The sequence below is a fragment of the Myotis davidii genome, unplaced genomic scaffold (genome assembly GCF_000327345.1).
Source record: "Myotis davidii unplaced genomic scaffold, ASM32734v1 scaffold453, whole genome shotgun sequence".
Classification (NCBI taxonomy): Eukaryota; Metazoa; Chordata; class Mammalia; order Chiroptera; family Vespertilionidae; genus Myotis; species Myotis davidii.
The window spans coordinates 3,290,398-3,305,342 of record NW_006285234.1 but is presented as its reverse complement, the minus strand read 5'-3'; the positions used below and the strand labels follow the sequence as shown (position 1 = coordinate 3,305,342).

The 14,945-nt window shown below is 48.0% G+C and overlaps 1 protein-coding gene across 1 annotated transcript in view; it reads left to right on the top strand.

Annotated features, from left to right (window-relative positions):
- Nucleotides 1-13,203, top strand: part of PMFBP1 (polyamine modulated factor 1 binding protein 1) — a 43,288-nt gene extending 30,085 nt beyond the window's left edge. Inside the window, exons 11-21 of the mRNA XM_015558791.1 lie at nt 2,420-2,606; nt 2,770-2,923; nt 3,837-4,004; nt 4,277-4,414; nt 8,285-8,449; nt 8,986-9,153; nt 9,447-9,614; nt 10,442-10,545; nt 11,083-11,157; nt 12,201-12,436; nt 12,793-13,203. Coding sequence (XP_015414277.1) covers nt 2,420-2,606; nt 2,770-2,923; nt 3,837-4,004; nt 4,277-4,414; nt 8,285-8,449; nt 8,986-9,153; nt 9,447-9,614; nt 10,442-10,545; nt 11,083-11,157; nt 12,201-12,436; nt 12,793-12,935 — 1,706 coding nt within the window. The 3' untranslated portion in view covers nt 12,936-13,203. The remainder of the gene's footprint in view (nt 1-2,419; nt 2,607-2,769; nt 2,924-3,836; nt 4,005-4,276; nt 4,415-8,284; nt 8,450-8,985; nt 9,154-9,446; nt 9,615-10,441; nt 10,546-11,082; nt 11,158-12,200; nt 12,437-12,792) is intronic.
- The last annotated feature ends 1,742 nt before the right edge of the window (nt 13,204-14,945 follow it).

Here is a 14,945-nt window from a genome sequence, read left to right as displayed (position 1 = left end):
GAGAGAGAGAGAGAGAGAGAGAGAGAAATATCAATGTGAGAGAGGCACATCAACTGTCTGTCTCCATTATGCACCCTGATCAGGCCAGGGATCAAACCCACAACTGAGATATGTGCCCGTGACTGGGAATTGAGCCCATGGGCCAATGCTCCAACCACTGAGCCAAACCGGCCAGGGCTCCTTCCCTAGTTTTTTTATTTTCTCTCTCTCCCTTTTTGGGGGGGTGGAAGGGCCTCCAAAAATTCTCTTCTGTGCAGCTTGCACTATGGATTGTGTCCTTGTTCCACTGCTTTCTCGGAGGTCACCAGTAACTTCTTGCCTTGGACATAGAGTTTCCTAGGGGTGATGAAAATGATCTAGAATTAGATATTGATGATGGTTGCTCACCTTTGTGAGGATGCCAGAAACCACTGGACTATCCACTTTAAAAGGGTAAATTTTGTGTTATGTGATAATAGAAATTGGAAAAAAAGTAAAAGGTTCGAAGCCAGGCTTCCTCACCCTCCTTTGACTCTGTGTGTCTGTGCTGTGGGCCACCGTACCTCAACAAGTGTTTCTTAGCTTTGGAGACACAACAGGTCCCACAAATCTCATAACTGTTTTCTCCCCGCACCCTGCTCAGAATCATTCATCCCTAAGACCCTGCCCTCTTCCTTCTTCTCATTTCCCTCTACACTTGGTCTTCAGTGAGCGCCTTCCTCCTTGGAGCTGCATTGCCTTGCAGATGGCTCCAAAGCCTAGGCCCTAGGCACAGGCCCTGATTTCACACCTGTGACCAGTCTTTATTTTTAGAGTCTCGCTCCCCCTGGGCAACTCACCTTCCCCTCTAACTCAGCATTCCTCAAACTGAACCTATTCTCTTCCCTGCTTTAAAATTTTTTCCCCCCTTCTTACAAGGTGTATAATTATTTCCATAGTGATACCACCTTTCCTCCAGTGTCCTAGGCTGAAAAATGGGGAGGAGACTGATGCTGAAAGTAGAAATGATAGTAGAAACCATTGGAAATGGGGATATTTTTGGCATAAACTCCAGTAAGCAGCTTCGTGCCCAGTGAAGGCAAGGACGTGGGCCAAAGGATATTGCCAGAAGTCGTTCTCCATTCTAATCCTTCACACTGTTCCTAAAGTACTCTTTCCTTCCATGTCCAGTCCCTGCTCAAGAACCCAAAAATCAAGTCTAAACCTTTCTCTCAAAGTCCTTCAAAGCCCCTTCTAGTTCATGCACTTCCTCAGCTCTGTCTCTCAGAACTCCTACCCAGCTTCCTTTCAGTCACACCAGTCTCTGCCCATCCTCTTCCCTCAGGCCTTCCCCTTCCCTTCAACAAGCATTTACTCTAACATTCCTCTCACCTGGAATTCCCCCCCCCGCCCCGCCTCTGTTCCTCGGTAAGTCCACCTCCAACGGTCCTTACAGTGACGTGCTTCCTGAGTTGACAGTCTTTGCAAGTTTAACATTACAGTGCTGTCTTATCGAGAGGGGCAGCTATGGTTCCCTCACTAGACTCTAAGCTCCTAGAGCAGTGGTCAGCAATCCGCGGCTCGTGAGCCACATGCGGCTCTTTGGCCCCTTGAGTGTGGCTCTTCCACAAAATACCACGTGCGGGCATGCACGTACAGTGCAATTGGTAAATTGTAAGGAATTTAATTTTATCAATAAATATCATACTTAATAATGATATTTAATCATTTTTATTCAATCAAATTTTATTCAATGTACCTATAGTTTAACTAAGACTTAAAACTTTAAGTAAAGTTTATTAAGTTAATTTTAGTGAACGTTGTGGAGTGAAAGAAGATGTAGTGTCGAGGATTGAGAAAGGCATGTTGAGATGGTTTGGACATATAGAGAGGATGAACGAAATGAGATAGACGAAACAGGTATACAAGACAAGTGTGGATGGGAGAGTTGGAAGGGGTTGACCTCAGCAAACGTACCTCAATCAGATTGAGGTTGTTTTTAGCAAAGGCCAGCTTAGCAGTACCCTAATTAAGTTAATAACAATGTACCTACCTATATAGTTTATGTTTAAAAAATTTGGCTCTCAAAAGAAATTTCAATCGTTGTACTGTTGATATTTGGCTCTGTTGACTAATGATTTTGCCGACCACTGTCCTAGAGGGTCAGGGCGTGTGCCCAAGGGCAGGATGAGTTTCATAAGATACACTGAGCCATGCCTATCAATTTGTTTCATTTTAGTCAAGAAGGAGACCACAACTGAAGGTTAATTGAAGACAGATGATTTAAAAGCGCTCCTTAAGAGCGATAACGAAATGGAGAGAAATGAGGACAGATGGGAGGTTGAAGTAGGTCACACCATGAAGGAACGAACTATTTAACTGGCCTGATTTGAGAGTCTGCTCTTCACACATCCTTCCTTCTCACGAGGACGTGCCCCTGGCTTGTCTCCTGTCTTTGCAGCTCAGGAGGCAGCCCAGTACAAAGAGGAGGCCGCTTTGACAAAGACGAACCTGGAGGATTCCCAGAGGAAACTGCAGAACTGCATTCTCCTGGAGAAGCAGAAGGCCGACAACATCCAGGAGCTGCAGAGAGAGCTCCAGAAGCTGCAGGAGTCCCTGGTGTCTGGGGAGGAACTTGCATCCAACAGGTACCACAGGTTTACCTCCAGAGAGAGGCTCCATCCCTAGTGAGCCAGCCAGGACACAACGGGCCACCACCCAGGAGTGGGATAGCGAGCCCCGCGCGACCAGCTCACAGTCCGCCCGCACAGACCACAGCCCGCCCTCCTACTTCCTGCCATTTCGCTTTAGGATACGGATAGAGGAGCTGACCCTGGAACTCTCTGGGACCCTGAGGAAGCTTGAAATTTCAGAGAAGGAAAAGAGGCAGTTTCAGAAGACAGTGACGGAGCAGGAAATGGCACTAAATGAACAGTTAGATCGCATCAAAACTCTACAATACCAGGTATGAAGGGCAAGGAGGCCGCCAGCTCAGGCATTGGCTCCGTTTAACGTTAAATAGATTGGTCTTTATTTGGGCAGATGCCACCACCAATCCGTGGCAAATGAATTGTCCGGAATTTGTGTTAGAATGCTAAGCCAGCCAGTCAGCTCCAGTTCCCATGACCAATAATAAGTATTTTTCAAGTGCTAGGCTTAAAAATAGTCAAAGGACAGCTCTAGCTGGTGTTACTCACTCAGTAGTTAGAGCATCAGCCTGCACATCAAAGGGTCTCAGGTTCTATTTCTGGTCAAGGGCACCTACCTGGGTTGCAGGATCATTCCCCGGCCCTGGTCAGGTGTATACCGGAGGCAACTAATTGATGTATCTCTCTCACATCAATGTTTCTCTCTCTCTCTCTCTCTCTCTCTCTCTCTCTCTCTCTCTCTCCTCCCACCCTCCCATCCTCCCTCCCTCCCTTCCACTCTATCTAAAAGCAATGGGAAAATATCCTCGGGTGAGGATAAATAAATAACGAGTCAAAAGACAATGTGTTGTTGTTTTTCTAGGATCCAAAAGCTATCCTTGTCAGCTAAGTTAAAGTCTTTGATCTCTGAACTATTCTTTTTGTCTTTTCTCAGATTTTTTTTTTAAAACTTTATTCGCAGAGGTTTTATGTGGAAAGAGTTGGTAATTGGGAGAGAAGGTTGATACTGTGGAAGCTGGTTCTATAAATAAAATAAGTTGGTATATCTACTTGAAAAAATGTAAAATGTTGCTGAACATAAGAGGAAACTTTTACATGCCAAATAACCAGGGAGCTGTCCTTATATTTATTTCAGCTGCTCTCTGTGTACAATTGTCTGAGTTTGTTTGTGTGCTTTTCCAAAAATATACAGTCTAAAACTGTCTTTCAGTTCAGTTTTTATTTTCTCAGCACAGGGAGCTAACCAGCACCAAAATCACTCTAGAAGAGGAGCTTAAGGAAGTAACAAGGTTACTAGAGGAGAAACGGGAACAATTGAAAAAAAGTAAAGAACAGCAGACGGTGATGGAGGTAGAGATTGAGACACTCCGACAGGAATTAAAAAAAAAAGAAAAGATGGTAAGAAGGAGAATCTTGGAAGACTCGAGGTCATGAATACAGGGCCAGCCACGAGCCTAGCCAGGCTTGGTGGGAAACGGCGACAGTGGGTACTCAGACCTCAGGAAGGAGGGCGGGAGGGAGGGTGGGAAAGGCAAGTGAAGAGGAGAGAGAAGGCCTGAGATACCACAGAGTGCAGAATGGAGCTGTGGGTAAGGAAAGGAGGAACGGGGTTCTACAGGAGTCTGAGGGTAATACCTCTTTTCTGGGCTTGTTCTTTAATTGGGGAACAGTCCAAAGAGACTTTGCAGAAGTTGGAAGAGGAAAATGAGAATGTCAAAGCACAGAGTAAGAAATACTCTACACAACTGGAGACCACTCTCTGCAAACAGAACTCCTCCCAGAAAACCATCCAAGAGCTGAACAATGAGGTGAGTAGACAGAAACCCCAAGGGAGTAAGAAACTTTGACCCTGTGTCCCTTGGGCTGAACTGGGCTTCTAGCTCTCCTCCACCACAGAAATGCGACTCCCTGCTGGGCCCAGGGCATCCTGTGGGACCCGCAGCTCCACTCTCCTCCTCGAAGGGGATGCCCCTTCAGTGCCCAGTTGCTCAGCCAAAGAAATGTTTCTTCCACGTGTGGAAGGTCTTATTTACAAACATCTGGTAGGGCTCCCAGACTATCTGGGCTTTGGCATCGAGTCCTCTGCTGTTGCATTTGAGACCAGAGTTGAGTGAATCCATTGTTTGGGGCAATTTGCTAGGGAACACTTCCAAAAATAATACCAAAGCACAAAAAGGGGATGGGAGGGGGGATGGTTACGGTTCATTCCACAGATAAAGGTGACAGAGAGGAGCAAACGGCACCTAACATATGCGAGGCACGGTGCTTGCGTTCAGTCATCATTACTGACTGTCGACGTAGGTCCTTTACATGCCTTCTGTCTGCTCTACTCCCAACAAGACATGCAATACTAGGATCCTCAGTTTACAGGAACATGAAAGGCTGGGCCTAAAGTGACTAATTAGTACGTGATGGGATGGACCAGTATTTGCACCTGGATCATCTCAGTCTAACATCTAACCTCTTTTCCCTTCATCCTGAATGGCAATACTTTCCCCAACTGAATATACTCCATCTTTCTGGGCAAGAAACAGTTAGAACATCTTAATAGGTGGTCTCTTGGGATACAAATGAGAGACCAGCAGCTCTGATTCCTTCACAATATTTTTTAAAGTTAACTTTAAAATACTATGACTATTCTAAATGTAGGAACAGCACTGCCACATGGAACTTTTTGCAGTGGTGAAAAGCTCTAAATTACAGCGGTCTGAGCTCTAAATTACATCTGTCTAATACTACATCCACTAACCTAATGTGGCCACAACCAATCTCCTGTGGTCCCTCGTGCCATCTCTGGCCGGCCAACCTCCTGAGGTCCCACCCCCTAGGCCCCAATTGGGGGGGGTGGGCAGCAGGCCAACCTCCCACAGTCCCTACCCCCTGCCAACTGTCCCCCCTGATAGGCCCCAATCTGAGGGCCGGCTGGCCAACCTCCCAATAGGTCTTGATCACCGGCCAGGCCGAGGGACCCCACCCATGCACAAATTCGTGCACGGGGCCTCTAGTCTATAATAATAAAAGCATAATATGCTAATTAGACTGGACAGCCGAACCACCTTCCAGACGACATTCTGGACGAAGCCGCAGCTGCGATGGCCAAGGCACGCTGCCATAGCTGCAAGGGCTGAGTGCCTTGCATGAATTTCGTGCATCAGGCCTCTAGTATTTTATAATTAACTAGAGGCCAGATGCACAAAATTCGTGCAAGGGACTCGGCCCCCATAGCTGCAGCGGCTTGCCTAAGTAGCTGCCTCAGCCCTCACAGGCCTGGCTTCATCCAGAGGTCACCTGGTCTAATTAGCATATTATGCTTTTATTATTATAGGTTACTGTTAAATACTAAGGAAGCTAATGTATTTTTATTCTATATTTGGATATCTTATTAAATTCACTTATAAGCAATAGTATTTTTTCAGTTGCTTCTCATAGATTTTCTAAGTTACGATTAGATCATTTATAAGCAACAATTTTCTAAACCTTTGTAACATATATTACTCATTTTTCTTGCCTTATTGCATTAGACACTACCTAAAGTATGGTGTTCAACAGTAGCATCCTTTCTTGCTTTTAAGGTTAATGGAATTCATGTTTCAGTCTGATATTCCCTGTAATGTGCTGAATAAAATTAATCAAGTGGGCCCATCCTTGCATCCCAAGTATAAATCCTGACGGTGTATATCTATCACTCTTTCAATCACTCTTTGGAATGTTCTAAGAAGTGAAGTAAGGCCAGTAATATAGTAATCAAGAAGGATATTAGTATAGGATGAGAGTAGAAAGATAGGTAGGGGTAGACATTGTGGCCTCTGTTAAGAAATTTTGGGTTTTATTCTAAGAACATTTGATAGACATTGATGAAATTTCCTCAAGGGGCAGAAAAGATGATTTGATCTGATTTCGGTTTTCAAAATACAGCTTCAACTACTGTGTGGAAATGGATTGGGGAGCAGGGTCAGTTTGGGAGTGAGGAAACCAGCTGGGAAAGTATTGCTCTCTAAGTTAGAGTGTTGTCAGTTAAGACAGAAATCAGCAAATTCAGGATATGTTTCGGCAGTAGAATCAACCAGACTAACTGACAGAAAGTGAGGAATGTAGGATGACTTAGTGGACTTCACCTATAAAACCATCCAGGTCTAATGTCTTTGGCAAGGAGAGAGCAGATCTTTATGAGAACACTTCATTAAAACTCTTTGATTCTTTAATTTTATACATGTATGTATATATAGTATTTTTAGTATCTTTTCCTAAACTAAACCACCCATATTAGAGAAGTTTTAGATAAAGCTTCCATTTCAGTGTCTAGCATCATTGTGATATTTTTACCATCTTTATTTTTAGTATTTCACCTCTTTGGTGACATTTCTCAATCCGGCCACCAATTATCAAGAGCTTACGGTGGGTTGTAATTTCTCCAGCAACTCCCCTGGTTCACTGTGCAGACCCAGTTGACTCCATGGTTTTCCAAAGTCTCCACAAACTGTACTTTTATTTGCAGAAGACCAAATTATTCCATCTTTAGGATTAACTTCCCCCCCCCCCCCGATAGGTAAATATAGGGGCAAAAATACAGTCTAACACTTCTCCCATTCACCAGTTCCAAAGGTCAAAAGATTGGGGTACAGATTTTAGGTGCCTAGTAACTTCTTTTTATTTTAAATATATTTTATTGATTTTTTACAGAGAGGAAGGGAGAGAGATAGAGAGTTAGAGACATCGATGAGAGAGATACATCGATCAGCTGCCTCCTGCACATCTCCCACTAGGGATGTGCCCACAACCCAGGTACATGCCCTTGACTGGAATCGAACCCGGGACCCTTCAGTCCGCAGGCCGACGCTCTATCCACTGAGCCAAACCAGCTTCGGCACAAAGCCCTTTTTATATCCCATTTGATCATCACAAAAACTCTGTGAAGCAGGTGAAAGTACCCCGATTCGCAGAAGAAGAAAGTGAGACTCAGAGAGATGAAGTATATGACAGAACCAGGACCTCAACAGAGACCCTCTACCTCCCCATCTCAGTTCCTTTTAACTAGCACGAACACTCAAGACAACGTTTAAGACACGGACTTCCGTCTTTAAATATACTTCTGCCAGAACTATGTATTCAATGCATCTCTAATTTCAAACACTGCCCAATGCCATATTTCACTCAGTCCAAGAAGAGTAATATTTACTGAGCACCTATTATGTGCCGTGCCCTGAGCTGTAAGCGAAGAAAGCACGTGCAGCCCTAATTTCATGGTGCAGTGAGTCTAGTGAATTATGTCAGGAACAAAGTGAGGCACAGTGAACACAACTGAGGTACTGTATCACGTCTCCCGTCCTAGAATTGGATCTTTATCAAAGGCTGCAGAGTCTGTGAAAGGGACTTTTCATGTGCTGGACACATCATGGCCCAGAACCTCCAGGAGTCCTTGTACTGGGCCAGGGAAGGGGGCGGGGTGGGGGGGGGCGGCATGCTAACCAGAAGGGGAATGGTGGGGAGAGGAGTGCACAAGAGCCTGGAATGGCAGCTCTTCCTTTTACAACAAGGAGATGGAGACGGGGGCTTTATCTCACACTGCTCTACGGGCTAGTGCAGAGGGAAGAGAGCCCAGTGCTCCTCCTGTGTCCTATGGGCACAGAGAATGCATCTAAAGCCATGAACCTTGACTGTGATATTCCCCCTCCCCAAAGGTCGCCTCTCAGAAGGAGACCATAGCGTTTCTGCAGGCCCAGCTGGACAAGGCTAAGCATAAAGAGCAGCATTGTCAGCAGACCATGGTCAGTAAAGAAGCCTATGAGGAACTATCCCGGAAGTCAGCTGCCTGCCAGGACGACCTGACGGAAGCTCTCGAGAAGGTGGGCCACGCCCTGTATCTCTAGGACAAAGACATGTCCTAGAGCTGGGAGAGGCATAGAAACCAATTTCCTACACTCCTGACTGTCCCCGAGGCTCGGGCAAACCCTGGCATGAGCTGGGATGTCTGTCCAGAGAAGGCCTACTTCTTCTGAGTCAGGGTTTGGGGGAGGGTTGGGAGGAGCAAGATGGAAGCCAAACCTGATACATCTTTCTGCCCAGGGGTGACCCAGGGCAAGGTCCTCCCAAAACCTGGATTATCAGGGAAATTCATGCCCCATCCCTGTGCTGACCATGTCTGATCCATTCATAGGGCCAAAAAGAGAGGGAACAGAGGAGGAAATGTGGGATGCAGAAAACCAACTACTGTCACTTCCCGCCCTCTATGGGGCAGTAGGAAAGTGACAGGGTGTCTGCCGCCCTCGGTAGAGGACAGGGAGGGTTGGAGCCCTTCTCCATTCAGGGTTCAGCATTGGGTGCAGCAGAGAGGCCCCCAGGGCTCTGACAGCCACCTCATCCCCTTTGTCTTCACCTAAAGCTCAACCACTCGATCTCAGAGACCAAGAGCCTGCACCGAAGCTTGATGCAGGCCCAAGACAGGAAAGCTCAGCTGGAAGAGGAAATCATAGCTTATGAGGAGAGGATGAAAAAGCTCAACATGGAATTAAAAAAACTTCAAGGCTTCCATCAGCAGAGTGAGATAGAGGTGAGGAGCAGCCTGGGGCTCAGGCTGCCTTCCTGTTCCAGGTCCCCAAGGTCACCTCTTGCACCCACAGCCATTTAGCACTGAGCCATAATGGGTTCCCTCCCCTTGTTGGGTCCTGTGAATTGAAGGCCCGGAGCCAACGATCGGAGCAGCAGCGCCCTCTGCTGGCCACTGGCAATAAAATGCCCCCTAACAAATCCCAGAGCTGAAAAAGGGCCCTCTGGCCTGGTCACGGGTCTCTGGGGTCACGGCGGCAAGCTGGGGTCTCCTACTCACTTTGCGCCCCTGCGCAGGTACACGCCTTCGACAAGAAGCTGGAGGAGATGAGCTGCCAAGTGCTGCAGTGGCAGAAGCAGCACCAGTGTGACCTCAAGATGCTGGCCGCTAAGGAAGAGCAGCTCCGGTCCTTCCAGGAGGAAATGACCACCCTGAAGGAGAACCTCCTTGCCGAAGAGAAGGATGTAGGTGCTCCTCGGCTTGTGGTCACTTCTTCCCAGTTCCTCCCAGCACTGCCTACAGCCACCTGGATACCAGACAGCCCTTGGGGAGGAGAGGGGAAGGCGAGCGGGGAGGTGCCTGGGAGCAAGGAAAGACACCGGCTCTATTCAGCACAAAGCAGGGTGTGGGTGCTCTAGCATCTGTGTCGACCAAACCATCTTCCTGTGGCTTTGTTGATAGAGATATTGAGCAAAACAAAAGCCCCATTCCAGGGGAGAGAGCATGCCCTCTCCCTGTCAGGTACACCAGCCACCCTGACTTAGAAAATCCACTGGGCAGTTTCCCCCCAGAAGCCATTCTGACGCTTTCATTTTCCCTGCAGTGGAGTCAGCTAAGATCTTAGGGTGTGATGTGCCCCATGCCTGGCACCCTGAGTGGTGAAATTCATGGCAGGAAGCCGCAGGATACCTTGGGGTGGCCACAGGGCCTTGGCTCCAATTAAGGAATAAAAAGAAGACATCTCTTCCTCGAGATATTTTTCCTTCCATATTAAAAAATTGGCTTAACCAAATTTTTTTTTAGAACAATAATGCCTTTGGCCTGAAAATCATTATAAGTGTACAAGTCTACTTTGTCTCTACTAGAAACGGTGGCTGCTCAGAGGTGGCACCTTTGTGTGGGTGCAGCCTGGATGCTGGCGGTGGTGTCCTGCTGTGGCAGTTCCAGCTCTGGCCAGCAGAGGCAGTGTTTCTTCTCCCAGGAAGAGAGAAGAGAGAGGCCTGATTGGGAGCAGGCAGGGGGCGGGCCCATGCTCCCACCCCTTACCATCTCATTTCCTTCTCCTACAAAGCCCTGTTGCCTGCCCCCGCGGCCTGTGCTCAAAGACGCCTGCAGGCTGCACCGAGAGAATGATGAGATCATGACCAACATGGAGCAATGGGCAAAAGAGCAGAAGTAAGTAAGGAAGAAAAAAATAAGACCAGGTCCCAAGGCCTGGGCTAAACCGAGGACCCATACATGTGCCAAAGAATAGTCTCTCAGCCTCTCTCTCTCTCTCTCTCTCTCTCTCTCTCTCTCTCTCTCTCTCACACGCGCGCACACACACACACACACACACACACACACACACTGCCCTTCTGGGAAGCTGACCGCATCTTGGCCCACACCCAAGGCCTGGGGGTAAGCTAGAGGGCCCTGCTGATGTAAAAGAGAAGCAGCTCTGATGGGCGCGTCCCTGAGGGTCAGATTTCCTCTTCCCAGCCTGGGGTCCGGCTTCGCTGCCTAGATCCCTGCACTCTCCTGGGATCACAGGGAATCTGCCCAGGAGTTGAGTATGAAGAGTCCTCTTAATTGCCAGGGGCCAGGAGGGCTCCAGCTCTGGGGACTGGGGCCCCACAGAAGCCTTGCTGAGAACACCCAATGTCCCGTGTAGCCAGCCCCTGCTCTGCTCACAGGGGTCTGGGAACTCTTTTCTCGTGGATTTTATTACAGAGTCGCCAATGAGCAGCTAGGAAACAAGCTCCGTGACCAGGTCCAATACATTGCCAAGCTGACTGGTGAAAAGGAGTAAGTCATCCTACACCACCCCTGGCTGCTGCTTGGGTCCTAAGTAGAAGGATTGGCCAGGAGCCAGGGCTGGCTTTCTCACTGGATACGTGGGTCAGACCCCTGGAAAGGCCTGGGACTTTGGAAAGACCCCAAGTCCTAACCCCATCTGTGAGACCTTGGACACATCACTTTACCTCTTAAGGCCATAGCTGCCTCAACAATAATAAAAGGGAGTTAATGGTCTCCACACGCCTTTCCACTGTCACTTTCTGTGACTCTCTGAGGTCAGAAATGCTGAGAACGAAACGGGCACAGAAAGCAGACTGTGTTAGTTAGGGTGGGAGCCAAGCTGCTGTAACAAAGATCTCCAAGTGGAGGAACATAGAACATGGAAGGCACAGCTCTAGGGGGTGAGAAGTCCAGGTTGGTGGGGTTCCTCTGTCCCACAGGGTCATTCGGGAACCTAGTTCTTTCTACTTGTTGCTCTACCCTCCTCTGGGCCTTGCTTCACTTTCATGGTCAAAGCTGGGTCAGCAGCGAGTGGAGTTATCTTCCCCGTCACCTGCCTTACAGCCACCATTTTCTCATTGTAAAGGGGGATAAGTTACTCGCCCGAGCTCTCAAACAGAGCCGGATCCCCGGGCTCCCCACCTTTCAGCAAAGGGATGTGAAAGAACTTGGACTCGGGCCTCAGAACAGAGTCCAAGGCATGGCCATGAGAGACCGAGGACACGTGGTCAGAGTTGTTGGTAACAGCCTTCTGGCTCTTCCAATCAAATCTCTATCATTTGTCACACTCAGTTATCCCCATTTAACAGATGAGAAAACAGAGCCAGAGCTAAGATGACTCCGTAGGTCTGGAGCCACCCCAACCCCAGGCCTGGCCTCTTCCAGGGACACACAGAGGCTCCATTCCCACAGAGCATGTGTGAGAGGGCTCGCTCTGGAAGGAACCAGGCGCCCACGTCTCTCCATTCTGGGGTGCCTTTCTCTGTCCTTTCCTGTGGGGAACCGAGGAGCTGACGCAGACCAACACCCACCTGTGCCCTTCCCTTCCCCAGCCACCTCCACAATGTAATGGTCCATCTGCAGCAGGAAAACAAGAAGCTGAAGACGGAGATCGAGGAGAAGAAGTTGAAATCTGGGCACCAAAGGTTATGCGCGAAAGCGCTGAGCCCGTGCAAAACAGAGCCCGCGCGGAGGAAAGGGTGTGGCAGCTTGGACTGGAGGGGGGCGACCCAGAGCCTGAGCCACAGGATGGATGTCACCACGTTTGCCGGGACTCCGCTCTGCTCAGGTACGTCCCCCGTTCGTCTTTTGCTACTTACCGCGATGTTGTCTTGGTCCCATGGTCAGAAAGATAGCAGCCTGATACCATTTTTCAAGAGATTACTAGACTGTGAACTCAGAAGGGAAAAGAAAACAAGCCAGGACCAGAGGTCATTGTTTCCCTGTCTGTAGACAAGGCTTGTTGTTCTCACTACGAGTCTTTGCTGGTACCGAGTGCGCGTGTCTCAGGTCTGTCCCTGACCCAGACCAGCTGGAATTGTGGGGACCGAGAGCAGCAGGATAGGCATCTTCCGCCCGTAGTGAGCTCTGGGAGCCACACGAGAGCGCCCTGTCCCCTGCACAGCCATCTTTTCTGCCACACAGACTCCGTCACCCTGATGAAAATCACACTGCAACAGAGCGGCCTTCCTGGCACAAGGCCAGTCCTGAGGAGTCGCCTCATTAATTTCTCCTCAAGTCAAGACTGTCGCTTGGTGCCGATTCCCTCAGGTTCTTCATGTTGCTAGAGCCAGCGCCTTCCCCTGGGCATCATTCCCACACGTTTCTGAAGACAGTGAGTCCCCATCCCTCCCTCTCGGCCTGGATCAGCTCCTACGAGAACATATCAAGGCCCCAGCCTATTTTGCAATATGCTGATGTTTACGGAGTTTTGCCCATTTCCTGCAGCGGAGGGAGCCTTAGCCCCTTACCACCCTCTCCAGGCCCAACCTCTAAAATAAAGACATGCGCACAGCAGTCCCGGTGAGCTCCTGGCATCCTGCAGACATCTGTGTCCCCTCCAGCCCCCAGCAGTGTGTTCACCGCTGCTCTCCCTGGATTCTAATGAATACAGGCCTCTTTCACATGTATAGGAGTTGTCATTCCCACAGTCAGCTTCTGGATTCGTTTATAAACCAACCAGAGAAAACTAGCTCCTTCTTTATTCTTTCTATCTCTGTCTAGAATTTAAGAAGAAAAAAAAAATCTAAAAACCTTAAAGAGAAAAGTAATCCTGAGGTGCAAAAGAAAGGACGAGAACTAAGTGATGCACTTTCCAAATGGAGGACGGAGAGAGAGCCATCTGCTTCCTCCCTGGCCACCACACGTCATTCCTCCTCTGAACAGTTTTATTTTTCTCCCCAGCCAGCTCAGTACAAGTAAAACCCCATTAAAACAAACTCCAAGGACAGCTAAACTATTTTGTTGTGGTAGGATTTTGTTAAACTGAGTACATGTCTAGAATTCCTATTCCTAATCTGTAGGAAATTGAGAGAAACAGCTGCTAAGGTAAAGTAAAGAGAAAGAAGTGAAAGAGCTTGCATTTCTGGGTGGAGGGGAAGGGAAAGCGAAGGAAGAAACCCACTCGTTGGGAGCAGTTCCTAAATCATCTCCCTCCCCAGCCAAACAAAGGCCAGGAAAAGTCACTGCTTATGGCGACACAGGATGCCCCTGCCAGAGCAGCCGAAGGCGAAGGCGGGGTGCGGGCACATCTGGTCGTTTCTTTTGTGATGGGTGTTGTCTGCTTACACTCTTTTGACTGTGCTTCCCCATTTGACTTAGGATAAGGATTTATTTTCTAGAGAAAACAAAGATGGGAAAATCTGGTACTAATAATAGCTTCCTGCTTCTAGCCTGTGGACCATTTACTTACACAAAAGTTCAGTGTCATGAAAATTCCCAGTACAGTCTACTAAGAAGGCATTTTTTGACTTTATTTTACAAAGAGGTTTTCTACATGTTGGTGAAAGCGACAATATCTGGATACTTTGAATACTGTACATTTTTTCAAAGTTGCCTTCACTTCCTGGGGGGTGATTACACCAGGCCAAGCAGGTAGCAAGGGAGCTATGGGGAGCAAAGAGGCGCAGCAGAGCCAGAAAAACATGGTGATGTCACCTAGCCGTCCCGCCTTCAGACAGGACAAGGGACAGGGAAGCTGAGTGTTGCCTTCCTATCATTCTGTAAGCCAGAGGTGGGGAACCTTTCTTCTGCCAAGGGCCATTTGGATATTTATAACCTCCTTCAAGGGCCATGCAAAATTATCAACTTACAAGAAAGACACCCCTAATGCCTTTCTTGACAGGGCCTGACCAAATGATCTTGCAGGCCTTACAGAGCCTGTGGGCCAGACCTTCCCCAACGCTGCTAAGCAATAACCAAAGTTAGTTCCTAAAAAGTAGTTTAAACAGCTGATATTTTTAAAACACAGTTTCTGTATGATACTGAATGATGGACACACGTCATTACCCGTTTGTCCAAACCCATAGAATGTGCATCACCAAACGTGACTCCTAATGTAAACTGTGGACTTTGGGGGAGTAACGATGTATAGGTACATCTAGGGCAGTGGTTCTCAACCTTCCTAATGCCGCGACCCTTTCATACAGTTCCTCATGTTGTGGTGACCCCCAACCATAAAATTATTTTTGTTGCTACTTCATAACTGTCATTTTGCTACTGTTATGAATCGTAATGTAAATATCTGATATGCAGGATGTATTTTCATTGTTACAAATTGAACATAATTAAAGCATAGT